We start from the raw sequence: 17,253 nt of genomic DNA, 5'->3' as shown, positions 1-17,253 counted from the left end.
GAATTTAATCATGTGCTCTGAAAATTCAGGTTACAATGAAGTTCATTTGTTCCATGTGGGCAAAGGTTGTGCAATATTCATGTATGCTCAATTCATATCTAGTGATGATAATAATGCATATTTTTTGTGTTTAGATTAGCATAACCACTATCACATGCAAACAATTTCATGATTAGGAATCTTACTTGGAACTAAATGTAATAATGTACTCTCTTACCTTTGTGGCACATCGACAAAAGGATACACTATTGTTCCAGAGTTTGCATTGAATCCTCATAGTTTCTCAGGTACAGCTCAATGTGACTTTAAATTTATAAAGACTTATGAAATTAGGGCCTTGTTTTTTTAAAAAATATATTGGTTCGCTTACTCATTTCAGCAGCATTTGAAAACATTATATTTTAATATTTGCTGGGAGTCTAATACTATTAATACCTTATTCTGTATTTCAAGGTGAACAAAATAAATAGCTTAGTTGATATATACTGATTTCTTCTCATTATCTCCAATTCTTGCATAAAAATGTCAGTGATGTCAAGACGGATGTTATCTGCCTTCTATTTCCAAAATATCTTCCCCAAAGACACCCATGCTTTGACAACATTTTTCCAGGAAATATCCTTCACTTCCAGGAGTCTATAATAGATGCTCCTTTTCCTTTTTCTAAGCCCCTCTTTAATTTAAAAATCCCAGAGTCACAAACGTTGTAGTCAAAATTTGGCAACCAAATAACCTATATACAAGTTGTATGTGTCTGGTCTTCGGCAATTAAATTGTTTCCCCCACCCTTCTTGGCAGATGGCATATTGCTAAAACATACTCCCCCATGCCAACTTAAATACTTCATGATACAGCATATATACACAGAGGCTTTTGATAGAACATTGTTTATTTAACAAAGGAAAAAAGCCATATGGGACAAAGTGCATCAGCAATTATATTTAATTGCAAAAAGTAAAAATTGACCTCTACTTTCAACATATAAATCTGATTTATGTACACTCTTTACAACCATTTCCCAATATTTACAAGAAGTTGCAATATATTACTTTATAATTGTTCATAAAACTCTGCATGTATTGCATATTTACATTCATTTATATGAAAAGTTCCATAATTTGGACTACATGGGTATTCAATAAGCACACACAAATGGGTATTCAATAAGCACACACAAATAACTACTTCCCAGGCAACCCTTCGCCTTTATAATATACTGTATATGGTAGCAATGAGACCCATTATCACTATGCTGTGCATGGACAAATAATATTAAAACACATTTTAAAACAAGAACTTGAGAATTTCCCTTAGTCAGTAAAAAGCAGATAATTTTGTTTCTTTAAAAAGTTATCCCTTCCAGGCTTTGTTAAGCTGTACATTTCCCAAATAAATGAAACAAACAAACAAACAAAATAAACCGGAAATATTCTGAGATATAAATGCCTTCCATTCAAAGGTAGCTGAATTTTTGGTGAAGATTTGTCTTTGTAGGCAAACAGTGGCTCCAGGGAGGCCTAACTGTGCAGCCCTAACTTATACCATAGGCTCTGCCAAAGTTATAGATTTCAAAATTGCCATTATTTTCAAGTGCAAACGTCTCCTATAAATATGAATAATTTATAGGCAGTCCTCAGCTTAAGAGTATAATTAAGCCTGGAATTACGGATGTAAAGTCACTGAGGTCGCAAATCAAAACATCAACATGATGAAACCCAATTTTCTGACATTTTTCATAGCATTCGTTAAGCAAATGCAGCAGTCATTAAGTGAATCAATTTTCCCCAATGGGTGGCTTTTATCAGAAATTGGAAATAAAAGCCAGAAACCAGCAAAAAAAAACAAACCATAGCAAATTGTGGTCACATGACCTTGAGATGCTGCAAATGGCTGTAAAGGTGACCCCGGCTGCCAAGTGCTCAAGATGCAATCATGTGACCACAAAGTGTGTGTGCATGCAGCCATCGTAACTTCAAAAATGGGTACATACAGGCTTTTTTGGAGGGGGGGGGCGGTGTCTGTAAGTCAAGGACTATCTGTACCTGCAATTTCTACTGTGTGCAAAAGAAACCCCTGTATGATTTCCCTGAAATTGTTTACAAAATTTTATAAAGCTTGTTTGCCCTTGTTATATATACCTTGGTCCTGAGGTTTAAAAACTGAAATCTAGGAGGAAAACCATAGTGATCTGAACCCCCAAGTATCCATAGATGTGAATGGGCGGCTGGGTGAGCTTCAGTAAACGCTGCTCATTATATCACTTCAGTTCATCGATTCAACGCTGTTTGCCTAAGGACAAATATGTCATTCACTGCTATGCAGTTAAGCAAACCAAAATTTGCATCTTGGCCACTGAACCTAACCAAGAAACAAACTACCAATGCTAGTTTAGGACTTTACCTACAGGATGTAATGTGTAAGTTTTATAAGTGCTGCAGCACAACAGAGCAGTGAAGTTGTTTCTCCAAAAGAAGCAAAGAGCAGATTGACCAACATATACAGTGAATATCAGAGAGGAAATCTAAAGCATTTTCTGCCAATATATATATATATATCAATATCATGCAACAGAGTGGCAAAAGTGCTGAAAACATAGCAACAACAAATATGTATGTATTCATTCACTGCCAAAGGCTCTGTGAGAGTCTTTGCCTGCCTGATGCCTTCCAATAGTAGTATGTATTCCAAATGAAACAACTGAGAGCCTTATCTAAGTAAATGCTCTTAATCAGCTAAAAAGCAGAAACTTGGACTCGGATTCCTCTTGAGCAATTACTTCTGCTTTTAATTCCTTGCAGCTTGTAGAAAAGGAGGAGAAAATGTACTGGAAGTTTGAAAACAAATGATGTAAACTCCAGAGGGAATGAGACTTGGACATATGCACAGCACCTCCTAAACCCAGATCTGAAAGCCAACCCAAAGACAACAGTGCACGTGGAAAGCCAGAGTCCAAAAGTAGGATAGATACATTACCCTCTGTCCAATATGCTAACAATATCCTGGTTTGTATTTGAGAGAGAGAGAAAAACCCAAACCATTTTATGGAAATATTTGCCCTTTTAAAAAATTGTTATCTAGGGACCCTTAGACTGACATCAATTCCCTGCCTTCCAGCACATTATTAAACAGTGAGCCTCACTGACATAAATCTATTAAATATACATATTTCACTACCAAAGCAGAAACAACTTTCTTTAACTTGTAAAGTGGTCTTTGTCATCCAAAATGCTTTGGATTTTTTTTCTTTTAAATTATTTGCATAAAAATTAAAAATATGACCAACATGCGGTTCAAAGCGAGCAGTATTCTCTGGATAGATAGGTCTATATTTAACGTTGGTAAAAGAATGAATGAAAGAGAATTTAGAAACCTTCTAGCTTTTTCATTTAAAAAAAGCCCACCCAAAGTATAGAAATATCAAGTAAGAAATTCCACTTAGAATATTTATATACAATGAGATTTTTCATCCGTTACCTATACATGCCTTCTGAGAAGCAAGTGCCATTAAACTTAATTGAGCTTATTCTCATATAAAATGATATAGAAAATATTAATGAAAAAACCAAACAATACATTTGCCACTTCTATAGCTATTATCTCACACATGCACACACGCGCGCACACACGCACACCTTTAGCAAAATACTTAGCCCAAATTACAAAGGTTTCTTTTTTTCCATACAAATCTAAAGTGACATTATAATGTGTGAAATTTGTTTTAAAAAAGATAAAAACACTTAGCATGCAGCGAAACATCAGTGATGAAGATTAAGTTCCCACCTTCTAAAAGTTTAAGTTTCATAGTCCTATCATTTATTTATTCCCAAATCCTTTAACCATCCAAAAGACTAATTTCATTGTCATAATTTAGTCCTTCAATACCCCAATTAGTCATGCGTTTGCAGTCAGAAACAGAAGGAAATAAACAAAATACATCTATTTGCACTATGCCACAAAAATGGCATCATGATGACAGGTGTTACTATGTTACTCTGCTGAGAGATTAATAATTAATCCACAGATTCTAAAAACAAAGAAATTATTCTAGTCCACTGTCTAAAGCTGTTTTCTTCACAAATTAATACAATTCTGCTTCTCATTTTATTACATTTTGATAAAAGAATCCCCCAAAGCATATAAACTTGTACAAATATGCACACTAGCCTCACTGCTGGCCCGACTTCAGCCTGACACATCTGCAAATTATCTTAGCACAACAGGAACCTAAAGATTCACTCAAGGGAGACACCTCTACAATTTCAGCCCTGGAAAATAATCCCCTCTAAAGATGTTAGATAGATGAGTTCACAAGAACCATCAGGAAAGGCAAAAACCTGGAAAGGCAATCAAGAATCAAACATTGACAATGCTAATGAAAGAGAAAATGCAATTAATGCTCGTAGAGAATGGCAAACACATTCATGGGACACATTAAACATTCCACACTGCAACTCTGCCCACTATCCACCTTGGTTTTAAAAAGATCTGGAGACATTCAAACCAAAATTTTAGAAAATGCTTTCAAGAAATACTTTTCCAAGCTCAATTCAACCATGATAACAAATTAAAATGGTAACTAATTTGTAATGTCCAACTCAGGCCCTCTTCAAAGCCTTAATTTTCAGAAGAGGATGCTCACCAAGTCATTGCTCTAACAAATTTGGCTCTTATTATTCATTTCGGGGAAAACTGGATTTGGCATTCCACTGACTTAGTCCAGGGAAAAGTATCAAGAATACATATTTCAGCATTCGTGAAAAGAGATGGAAAAATGTATTTGTGGGATGCCTTTCTCTGTCAAGCATATAAACCCCACCTCAGCCACACAAGTTTGGTGATGACTACATTAAAGTCATGCTGTGTTCTTAGGTAGAAAGACATTATTTTTTTTTTCACTGAAAAGAATATTCTGAAGATGTGTCATCACAATACAGTGAAAGAAAGAAAAATGCAGCTGTCGGTCAAATTCCTGCATTCAAACTGTAACATAGGGTAAGAATCTGAGCAAATGCTTTTCTCAAGAGGCATTTTTAATTTCTCAGCCTATCCGATATTTTAGTAGTTTTCTCTTTTAAAGCAATGATCCAGAGACTGATTCATCAGCAGCTCGGATGTTACCTCTTCCAGGATGTCTGGAAAGAAATATTTTGAGACAACTCCTTCTGCAGTGTCAAAAGAACTTCACAGAACTTCCCCCCCGCCCCCCAAAAATCCAGCAATCAGTTTTCAAGAATTACTCTACAAAAAGCTAGGAGAAAGAGATCTCCCAGTTTCTACCAAAACACCTGAAAAGGTAAGCCAGTGGCCTTGAGTAAAATGTTCTTTTAAAAGTGCACGGTTTTCTTCGTTGCAGATCAGAAGGCAAAACTTATCACTGGGAACCGTAGTGGTATCATCCCCATATCTTTTGTGATATTGAGGTCTTGCGCATTTGAGTTTTCAGCCGGCAGATCCATCACAAACGACAACAGGTTCAGATCCTCTGGAGTTAAAACTTGTTGCCCAATAATCTACATTAGTAAAACCTTTGGGAAAAAAAACAATAACATCAGATTATGATGGTTTATTATTACACGCTATTGCAGGTGATGATGTCCCGAAACATCCCTTCCTTCTATTTCCAGGGTATGCAAGTACTTCAACAAGCTTCCTTGCCAGTATCCAGAATGGGACAATTCATCATGGCCAATTCAACATGGGACAACTAACTCAGTGAGGGCAGCTGAAGGGAGAGCAGGGCAGGAGAACAAGCGACTAAGCAGAGTAGAGACTGACTGCAGCAGCTGGAAATTTCCCACCAGAGAGCGAGCCAGGCAGATAGCATGTGAGCAGATGGGCAGAGCACAGAGTGGTGATGGCTGGGGCTACCTATTTTCACGCACACACACACTTTGCTGCTGCCACACCAAGATCCAGGCCATTCAGAGTTTGGGGTGTGATGCAGCAGCAGTGGTGTTCAGGCTGTTCAGGTGGGGCAGCCAGGTGGTGGCAGAGGCCAAGTACACCCCATATTTACACACTCCACCACCGCAGGCGGTTCGCCAGCAGTAGCGGCAAATGTGAAAATGGGACATTACCCGACTTCCAACACCGCTCGACCACTTACCCTTACCATTGCCATTGAATGGTCTGAACACCGCTGCCGCTGTCAATCACCCAAACTCTGAAAGGCCCAGAGATTATCACAGTGGCAGCGGCAGGGAGTGTGAAAATGGGAAGCCTCCAGCCAGTGTCACTGCTATTCTGCAGTCTGCCTGCCTGCTCACTTACCCACTCGGCTCTCTCCCTCTGGCGGGAAGCCCCCAGCTGCTGCTGCTCTGATCTCTGCCCACCTGTTCAGCTCTACCTTTGGCTGCCTGCCAGGAGTTGTTCCCATGGCGAACTAGCCAGGTTGAGTTGTCCTGCAATGAGTTGGCAGAGGCAACTTGGTGATGATGAGCTGGCCATGCTGAGCTGGGTGTGTGGAGTTGTCCTAGACCAGGGGTGGGCAAACTATGGCCCGCGGGCCACATCCGGCCCATTGGTCTTTTTAATCCGGCCCACCGAAGATTGGTACAAAATTAAGGTTTGATGTGAATGATTGAATGATTGCATTCATTTGATTTTGACTTGTAATGACAGGCATTTCGACACCAGGTGGCTCATTAGGTGCAGTGACTTGAGTTTGTGGAGATTTTGCAGTTTTTTATATGTATCGTATCTTGTGCTGACCCGGCCCGTTTGTCAAATTTTAAAAGTCAATGAGGCCCCCGAGCCAAAAAGTTTGCCCACCCCTGTCCTAGACCCACCAGTATCTTACACAAAGTAAATTATGTATGTATGTATGTGTGTGTGTGTGTGTGTATGTTCTGGTCTTAACAATAGGATATAGCTTAGAGAAAATCAATTTGTTAAGACTGAAGCAAGATTTCTTTGGAAGTATAAAAAAAATTACTTCAGCATATGTCTTCCTAGGAACAATTTCATTAAGTGGCTTCAGTAAAATAGACCTAATAATCTCAAGAGTCCACTTCAAAACTCTACAAACACCAGTACATTCATGACACTCTTCTAGAGAGCATGAGTTTACCCCAACTCAGCCCAAAATGGCCCAAAACCTGTGAGACCCCAACATTTTTTTATGAGATTTTGAGGATAAAAGTTCATCTAATTTAAAAAAAAAAAAGAATGGAAAGTCATTGCCTGAAAAGGTCGCCCACCCTTTGCTTGCCCGACTTTTGCTATATTCCAGTATAATGTTTATACATAAGCAGTTCTACATTCTCTTCTTTGAACTGTGATGATCAATCAAGTTTGGTCTGCTCCAGCCCTGTACAACAATGAAGCAACATTATTTACTATAGTGTAGCCTTCCCATAAACAGCACTTTGACTTTTGGCCGCTGCAACAGACACAACACAGACTTCCTATAATGCCAGATGCAGTTTTCTAGGGTAGAAAGCCAGTTTAGAAGACCACATAGTGTATACAGAGTTCATGTTTTTTTCCCAATAGATATAGGGTGTGGAATATATTTTCTCTGTTACTGCGTTATAAAGCTTAAAGCATTTAGCAGGGCAAAATGTCAGGAGCTACAAGTCAGGTTTTGCTTTTTTTTTCCCCCAGCAGTAACAGTTAGTTGCGGCGGCATTTGCTGTTTTTAGGATAAGCTCCTTTTGTTGTATCAATTCTCACCAATATCTCCAGCTTCCAGCTCTACCATCAATGTTTTGCAGTGTTCTCTGCACAAGAGAGATGGAATAACATATAAGTTGAGCCGACCACTTCCTACCACAAAGGTGTTCTGCAGTCTGTATGTCTGAAAAATAAAAAAAGGAGTGTTCATTTTATTATCACCCAGAAACCTTTATAGTTTTACTATAAGAAACAAAACATACAATTGAATTCAGAGATTGGAAGGCAAAGATAACGGTTTCTTCTCTAGAGTTCCTCTTCAACATCAAACCAGAGCCAAAAAAGGAAGACCCCATAACCATCTCTCAAGGATCTTGTCAATCAAGCAGATCTAAAGCTTGATCTATCCAGTGACACTGGCAAAGCAAAATCTGCAAATGTCAGGTTCAATGTTGCAATCAGAGCACCATCCTTTTTCTATATGCATGTGGCAATACCCATCGAATTTGTCACCCCATTGCTTATCTGATAGGGTTGAACAAACACTCAGCAACATTACACCTGGCTTGAAGAACTGGCTATTTACTGGGTTTCAAGTATGATTGCTTGTTTTCAACCACTTGCCTTACAAGAAAAAAAGAGCAGCCCAGCCTTGGAATCTTCTTCTTCCTATTGCTATAACCAACTGGATTAAAGACCATTCCTTTCTCCTCACAGAAGACAGGATAAATACCAGTTCCGTGAGAAAGAAGAACACCAACTGTCCTCCCTGAAGAAGACAACATCTTCTGCCCTCTCTGGGCAGCCATTTCCTTCCCAATCAACCCTTTTAGAATAATGTTAGCACTAAGAACGTGTCTCCCTTTTCTCTCCGTATATTTTCACCTCACATCTTTTTTGATTCTTAATCTGAGAGTACGAGGCCCTCTAGTTTTTCTATTGCGTAAACCATCACCAGAGCCTTTTAAACATAAATACAGAATACAAATGCTTTTAGAAAAAGTCGTTCTTTTTCAGCCTAATGTTCCTGGTGTAAAACTAAATGTAAAAAGGAGTACAGAAATATTTTAATACTAAGCACACCAACCTTATCTTGAAGCCGTGGATGGTGGATGAGGAAACAGCTTTTTAGAGAAATGTCCTTTGGAAACAGCAACGAAGAGAAGATGGGAAAAATCTCTTGCAGAATCTGAGATTTATTCTGAGGGTTTTGCCTATGGGACATTTTAGAGAATAAGAAAGAAAGTAGGCACCTCACAATGGCATTACTACTGAGTTCTAAACCACTTCAAAACAGTCATCCTAAAGGGCTATCTATATCTGGCTTAAGTTAACATGTATGACATGAAAACACACGCACAGTCACACACAAATCAGATGTCAATGTGTGAATATGAGCATTTTGATTAGAAAGTGGACCTTCTTTAGCTAACTTTAGATATTCTCCAAGAAAATAATATAGGCAGGGAGTCAAGAGACTGGTATTATCTAAGATCGGATACAATCTTAAAGTTTCTGTGAAGCGCACGGGGGGGTCACTCTTATTAGCAAATTAAATTCTGAAGAAATAAAACAAAGAAAGGCGTCACCTAATCCAGCATTAACCAAAGCCACATGGGAAAGGCTTTGGGAATCCTAATTTACTCATCATTCTTGGAAAATGGAGGTCAGGGAAACATGAGAAATCCCAGTGTGGAGACTTGTCATGATTCATACTGAGATACTGTGCACTCCAAATGTCCATCATTAAAAAAAAACAAAACAGCATTGGATGATAGGGAGCACTGTATTTCACAAATAGGGAATGCCCAGATATGACTCAAAGCATCAACCATTACAGTCCTGCAATATTTATGCAAAACATCACGCTCTTCCAACCCATTGCCAGACAGCATGTCCACTGGAAGATTCAAAGACATGAAGGAAAAAACCTGGTGTACAAGGTAACAAAGAATTTAACCTTGAACTGAATTTTCAAAGAAGCACAGATTTGCAAAAGGCTTCTCAACTGTATTCAGTGGAACTTAGGATCCTGCAAAAATGTGATGGGATTCCAGGAGAAATTAAGGGGGAGAGAGAAATTGAATGCTGCCAATCTTTTATCAGTAGAGCTTTGCCTTTTGATTAGGGTTCTACAACTTAAAAATAAATAAATAAAGAGATTCCACAGCCAGGAAAAAAAAAAAAACTCCAGCTTTGGGTCAATAAACTATATAAAGGGACACTTCATAGAACAGAAACAATAAAATAAATTCACTCAAGGGCATTTTACCCATAGGGGGGAAATGGAAATTAAGAGAAGGAATATCCCTTTTCCTTTTTTGAGAACTTTTTGTTGTTTTCAGAAAAAATGGAGGTGAGGAGGAGGAAAGATTGGAATATGTCATTTGAAATTCTACATAACGTGATTATGTTAAGAATGATATTGGTCACTGATTGAAAACCATCATATGAAATCAAGAAACATACTAACTTGTGAAATATTATGTAAGCTTGTACCGCTAACACTTCAGTTTTCAAAAGCCCATCAAAAAAAAATTAAAATAATAATTTTTGAACCTGCTAATGCCAATAGGAATCCAATAATTAATAGCTCTTTGCACAATTTGCAAATAATTTGGAAAAAGTTCTTTAGTCTTATATGGGAACAAAGGGGGGGAATAAAAATATGACAGCCATACACAGTCACAGGTCACATCTTCACACACACACCACACACACACAAGCCCCTTCCATCAACTAAAGAAGCCATGTCCTTTTCCAAGATTGAAAGAAATATGCTCTTGAAATAACTGACTCAGTAAAGCAACTCTTAAAACAGTAACATCTTTTTGCAGGCTCCTGGACAGGTGCTGTTTGTAGATGTCCTGCACATTTTTCCGTATCATTTTTAAGAGTACACAACTCTACCAATTAAATAACATTTCTTCTGGCAAAATGCATATGCTGCATCTTGATTCCTTTCTCTTTTTTTTCCTCCACATGTTTTCTTTTTAATGGCACTTTCAGTATCTGACTAATGGTGTAGGAACTTCTCATCCATGTCCCATCTGGTTCTTAGCTGTCCTAATATTTTAACTCTGTTGTTTTAATCTTTTAATCTTTCAATTATTTTTACTTGTTTTATAACCTGCAAGCTACCCAGATTCACCTTATAAAGAAGATCGGCAACATAAAAATAAAAATAAATAAATACATAACCAACCAACCAACTCACAGGTTATCCAAAGAAGTATTTTCAAAATGACAACAATGATAGCAACTTTCCAGTTATTATAATTCAAAATTGTTTGAAAAGACAACATCTAGTCATAGCAGTTAAAGTACAGCAGAACACACAAAACACTTTTTATCTAGTAGTCACTTTATAGTTTCTGCTGGAATAAAACAACACCGTTCAGGATTCTGTACGGAAGAAGCATCCAAAATCTTGTGTATTTTGTCTATCCACAGATCATCCCAAACCAGGTGTTCCATGCACAGAACACTTTGTACAACCTCACTTCAGGGTTATTAACAGATATTAAGAATTAAGCACTGCATAAATTTTAATTTCTCCAAAAATTCCTTTTAAAAGTAAAGATTTTTTTTCAAAGTTTCTGGAATTTTTGCATTTCTTGGACGGACTTGAATCCTGAAATCATTTAAACAGTGCAGTAAACGTTTACTGGAATCTATTGATAAGGTAGCAGAGATCTATGTTGTAAACATGGGTCAAAAGTTTTGCACGGCCTTCAATCTACACAGACAGACGATCCATATTCCTCCATCGGTGGGCATGCTGCCATAGTGCAGTTTACAGGCTTCACAGTCTAATCCAAAACATCAAAAAGCAATTGATATATATTATATAGTACCCCATAGGCCTTAGGCCACATAGGCTTAGTCTAGCCTCTAAAGTATGAGATTTTTCCAGAATAAGAGGAAACCATCGCTCTGTTGAGTTTCATAGCCTACTACTAGTATGTGATTCAATTCCCTTTTTAAAAAAAATCAGCATATTGACAGGACCACTTCCCCATTTCAATCAAGAAAGATAATTCAAAGAATAAAAAAGAAAAGTATGGGGATAGCAACCATACCTCTTTTCTAGTGCTGCACCTCATCCCTACTCCTTGCTCTTCGGGGCTCCTGAAAGTTGCGTCACTGAATGTCAGCTGGGGCTACTGTTGAGCTAGTTCTAGAGAGGCAGAGAACCTCTAACAGCTCAAACTCACCAGAAAACAGGAAATGGAGGTTGGTGCTTGGGCGGGCTGCTCCATAACTCAGCTGCCTCCTCTTGTATCACAAAATTTGTCAATTCAGGGTAGAGGGACTGAAAATGTTTCATTTCAGCATAAGAACGATACTGTCCTGTCTGATGAGAAAAGGATGGCATTGCTTTTATTAAAAGTCTTTTCGTGTGTCCACGTGGTTGGACCCCATCTGCCAGATCCCCCCATACTATTAAGTTACCTTGATCAAGAGAGGCTGCCCTTGCAGGTTTTTTCCTGATAACTGCCTGATATCAACTGGAGCAACAAGAGTTTTCATGGAGCAGCAGCAAGAACACTTGGCAGGTAAAGACATATTCCGTCTACAGTCTAAGCTCCACCACTCTGGACATCCTTTGGGAAAGGAAGGAGAAAAGAACTGTATGGACTTCATTCAAAATTTCAATTTTAAGCAAATAGCAACCAATTCCAATCATTAGCAGTTCATTTCTAAACCTGCTGCGGAATATCAAGTGATTACTGAAACCATCCAAAGCTAATTCATGAAGGGAAAAAACTTTTAAACTCAATATGGGCCACATCAGAAATAGCCCAAGTGTCATATCTCATAATCTACTTTACAGAAACTCTTGGAACTTGGTAACATCTGATAATGTTGGATCCATGATTAAGACAGACAAATACTTGCTATTTGATAATCAAGTGTAAAACTGAAAAGTGTAGTTTACATGCCAAATACATTTAGGCATTACGGTGATTCCTTATCAATTTAATTAGAACAATAATCATTACACTAGTACAATGAAATTACCACACGCAACAATTCTTTTGGGAAATCCTTTCATTTGACTAAAGCAGCTGAGCTCAAGTGGCCTTGTTGTGATACTGCACAACCACCAGAGATAAATAAGGTTTTATCTTTTAATGGTCCAGTGTTTTGTTAATAACAGAGTACCTAAGTAACTCATTCAGCATAGACCTCTTTGCATATTAGGAAAATTATTTCCTATTCAAATCTATTATCCTTTTGCAAGATGATACTGTTAATATCCAGAATTATATTTAAGAAGAGAGAGGAAAGAAGACTACTATTCTTTGGGGAAAGATTTCTTCTCTCACATCATAACTAATTCTTTCCCATTAGTTAATCTGAATTATTGATGTTATATATGCTAAAACAATCATAATATGATTTGTTTGGAAAAGATGCATTAAAACTATTTCAAAAGGATAGCTGATCATAACCTTGCATTTCTCTGAAAGATGATATTTTTCAAAAGAGTTTCATTAAGCCTTTCTGAAAAAGACGTATCTTTCCTATTCATCATACATAGCTTTAATAAAAAAAGAGACTAGGAAAACTATTTAGCAAGGCTATGGATAGCAAGTGTGAAGACTTATCTTCTATGACAAATTTCAGTCTCTGTTGCAATTTCTATTGCAGTCTTAAGTGCATGCTAGGACCAAACAGTGAAAATCCATGATAAAAGAGACCACTACATTGTTTCTGAACTGTTAAACTCTGAAAAGTGTTTCAACATTTTTATTCAGTTTGTTTGGCTATAATTTAAACTACGTATTTCAGTTGGATAATTCAGAGTTATTGTTATTGGGATAATAGCCAAGTAGAATTGAAAACAGGCATTTATTTATTTTTTAAAATAGTCTGAATTTTATTGTTGAGAGGCGGCAAACTTCCCCCAAAGTGTAGTTGAAATGGAAGGCCTTGTTAGAATTTGGGCAGATGGGGAAGAAAAATAATGGTCTGGGCAAAGAAAATGTAATTACAGAAATACACAAGGGAAATGAATTAGACCTTTATAAAACTATTCTTCTATTTTTCCAAATACACTCCTGCATTCCTTTCAGATTATCACTTTGCCCAGGGACACTCGAAAGTGATTTCAGTTTTCAGTGTAGCATGGTTTGTATATGAACAGCTTGCAGATATCTAAAAAACTATCAATATTGCTTCATGCTATGATTAAAATATAGCATTAAAATGTACAATTGGAAAAGTAATTATTCTTGGCTGAAGTCATGGGATGATAAAGGACCACCAACAAAGAGTGATTTTTCCCCTCATTCTATTAATTACAGCTTTGTGTAAAGTTCAATCATTCTCAACTGTTGAACCGCTACAGATTTTTATTCTTCTTCTTATTGGTTGTATAACATACATCTGCAAAAATATCAGCACATTCATATATATACTTTCTATCCAACAATTGGAGTTGAAGATCATGGCAGGGTTTTTAAAACTGTGGCTTTTCTCTCCATCATTCTAGATTAAGCGTATGAGTTTCAAACTTTGCCTGGGTGGGGTATCTTTAGCCTCCAGATGTCTAATTTCCAATAGACTCAATCAACTTGGCCAACAGGAGGAAAGCTAAAAGTTGCAGCTCGGCAACATCTGGAGGGTCACAGGTTCCCACCCTTGTCTAGACTTTGAAGGACAAAAAGTGAGAGAAGCACATTCTCCATGGATAAAGACAGCTTCTCCCCCCCTGCCCCCCCAGTCTAGACATTACTGACTTTAACATCACTCTATGTTTTGAGTATTTAGCATCCCTCATTGGGATTAGGGTACAATTTTGATTTGTCATCACAGCATTTTTCATTCTGTACAACATCTGTAGCTACCAAAGCAACTTCCTTCCTTATCCTCTCTCTTGTAGCCAATCTTGTTTACGTACCCTACAAAGGATGAATAATAAACCTGCTTGATCCTTCAGAGAACCACCTAGCTTTACCTGATAAATAAAATAGCAAAAGCAAAAGCACTTATATACTGCTTCATAATGTTTTACAGCCCTCTCTAAGAGGTTTACAGAGTCAGGCATATTGCCTTCCAAAGTCTTGGTCCTCATTTTACGAACCTTGGAAGGACTGAAGTGAGTCAATCTTCACTTGTCAGAATTAAACTCCTAGCATCAGCAAAATTAGCCTGCAATATTGCATTCTAATCACGGCTCCACCACAGCTCTACTCTGTAGAGTAGAATTCTCCAATCTTTCCAGCTTTGCGAACTGGAGAGGTAGGAGAGGGGTTGGTTCCAAACAAGCATGCGCCCACCACCACTTCCGTGGCCCAGTTCCAAACAGCTCAAGGCCTGGGGTTGGGGAGCCCCTGTTCTAGAGTATTTAAATATTAAATACTCTTATTAATCCTCTAATTAAATACTCCATTCTATATTACCTGGACTGTGTTTCTACAAAGCACACCTTTCATTTTTATATACTCCTGAGGTTTAGCAAAGTAAAATTTATATCTACCTCCCTCCATACCTGAATTTCCAGAACATTATTGGTTTTCTCCATGACATTTCAATGCTAGCAAATGTTTTGTTTCAATTGTCCACTTGAGACAAATTTCCACTCCCCTCTATTACTTTCTAGCTAGTTCTGTTCATTGGAGATTGGACTATGTCAATGGAGATTTAAGTTTTGTTGATATTTGTTTTTTTAATTAATTTTGCTTGTAACGTCTTGTATGTGCGACTTCAGGACTCCCAATAAACAATGTAGAAAAGTACGATATACATATTTTGATTATTTAAATAAAATTTCATATAATTATATCCTACTAAGCAAGAAAATGTGAAAAATAAAAAGGTTGTGAGAGCAGTTCACTAAGGATAAAAGAGAAGAATGTGTTCCAAGAGACCTTTTGCTGTATTGTGAAGTGTAAAAAGCTCATTTCCTGAAAAGATGCCTATGGCTGATTAGGTGACAGCTTCCTGCTGAAGAATCTGAGAGTGTAAGAGGAATGTGAGGCACTTACGGTAGATTCCAGGATGCAAAAGAACAGGGAGAGTTAATAGGAATCTAAGAATACATATGAATCTTTGAGTAGATTTTTTAAATAACAGCTGAATGGCAAAATATTTCAAATTTAATTTTTTTCAAGCTTCCAGTGTCAGACTGGTACATTAACAACATGCAAATGTTCTAAATTCTTAACATGAAATTAACAATATAACTGGAAAAGATCCGAGGTTTTCCAAAGTCACAATTAATTTTTATGACAATTCAAATGTCTGAACAAGATAGAAATAGAAAACTGAAAACTTGCAAGAAACCTTAAACAATGAACTGGAATACCTCATTTTAAAAAAATTGGATAATTAACTTTAAATAATATTACATTTGTATCCTGTCATCTTAAGGTGCAATTACTTAAACATGTTTAACAAATATTGGCTTTCAGTTCAGTATCCTCAAAGAATATTATGAAGGACACAGTGACTCCTATCCTGGGACCTTGATTTACCATCCATAAAGTTATCAACGTGGTGCCACGATAATTCAGAGGTAAAAATGTGAATACATTGTTGAATTATATAAATGAAATATATTATGAAGAACTGGATTGTGTATGGTCTGGCATTAAAAAAATGAAGTTTTTTTCTGACCCTGCTATACTGGATTTGAATCCAGACTGAAGATATACGTTCATATGATTTTACGTGTTTCTATATATAAACTGGATTTTTTTAATCAACTGGGTTTTTATGCAAATTTTGATCAAAACTACTCCGCATGTTAAATGGTTTAATCTGCTGAACTGAACTTTTTGTTTCATATTCATCAATTTCATTTTTTACTTCTTTGTTTTATCATTTTCTTTTTCTCTTCTACCCTTTTTAATTTCTATTTTGTTTTATTTTATATATGTAACTTTTTGTTCACAAATTTAAAATATCCAATGTGCCAGACAGGAAAGAATGGATTTAAACTACAGGATGCAATTTTCAAGTGAATAGTAAAATTTCTGAATATTAACAACTTAACAATGGAACTAATTATTGTATTCAAAGATATGTTCAGTTGGGTAGTAACCAGCCATTTGTTAGGGATATTTTAATTTGGATTCCTGGAAAAAGCAGGAAGTTGGGACGTTGTTTTAAATAGCCCTGTCCTGTACAATGTTATGATTTTATTATATATTAAACATATTTTCAGTGGATTTTGTTCTAACATTTCTCACACTGTATTACAATAAAAAATTATTTCAAAAATTGAATGAAATTCAAATATGTGAGAAACGCTTATACTTTAACAGGAACCACTGAAACATCCACCTACTCAAGGTCTCTGATTGAGGTAGGTCTAAATGTGGTGGGTTTTGCCCCTAGGCCAGGAGTCTCCAAACTTGGCAACTTCCAAGACTTGTGGATGTCAATGCCCAGAATTTTCCACCCAGCATGTCTAGAAATCTACAAATCTACAACTCTTAAAGTTGCCAAGTTTAGAGACCCTTGCCCTGGACCAGATAAAAATGTTACTAAACAAGGCGTAACTGGTAATTCTGTACAATTCCTAGACAAATGCTCTTATGACAGCAATAAAATTCATTCTAAACCAATGTAATTCCACATGGCTTACATCTTGCTACACATTTGCTCAAGTATAGTCAACTTTAG

General features: G+C 36.9%; 1 protein-coding gene across 2 annotated transcripts in view; it reads right to left on the bottom strand.

Annotated features, from left to right (window-relative positions):
• Window positions 1–871: 871 nt before the first annotated feature.
• Window positions 872–17,253, bottom strand: part of C3H6orf89 (chromosome 3 C6orf89 homolog) — a 28,501-nt gene continuing 12,119 nt past the window's right edge. For both annotated transcript variants that reach the window (XM_026716951.2, XM_026716952.2), the window contains exons 4-8: window positions 12,070–12,221; window positions 11,832–11,971; window positions 8,702–8,828; window positions 7,675–7,798; window positions 872–5,525 (exon numbers count right to left, since the gene is read on the bottom strand). In XM_026716951.2, the coding sequence (XP_026572736.1) occupies window positions 5,440–5,525; window positions 7,675–7,798; window positions 8,702–8,828; window positions 11,832–11,971; window positions 12,070–12,221 (629 nt within the window). In that variant the 3' untranslated portion in view covers window positions 872–5,439. The remainder of the gene's footprint in view (window positions 5,526–7,674; window positions 7,799–8,701; window positions 8,829–11,831; window positions 11,972–12,069; window positions 12,222–17,253) is intronic.

This window comes from Pseudonaja textilis, chromosome 3 (assembly GCF_049901715.1).
Source record: "Pseudonaja textilis isolate UNSWEBS1 chromosome 3, rPseTex1.2, whole genome shotgun sequence".
NCBI lineage: Eukaryota > Metazoa > Chordata > Lepidosauria > Squamata > Elapidae > Pseudonaja > Pseudonaja textilis.
This window is presented reverse-complemented; position numbering and strand designations above follow the sequence as displayed.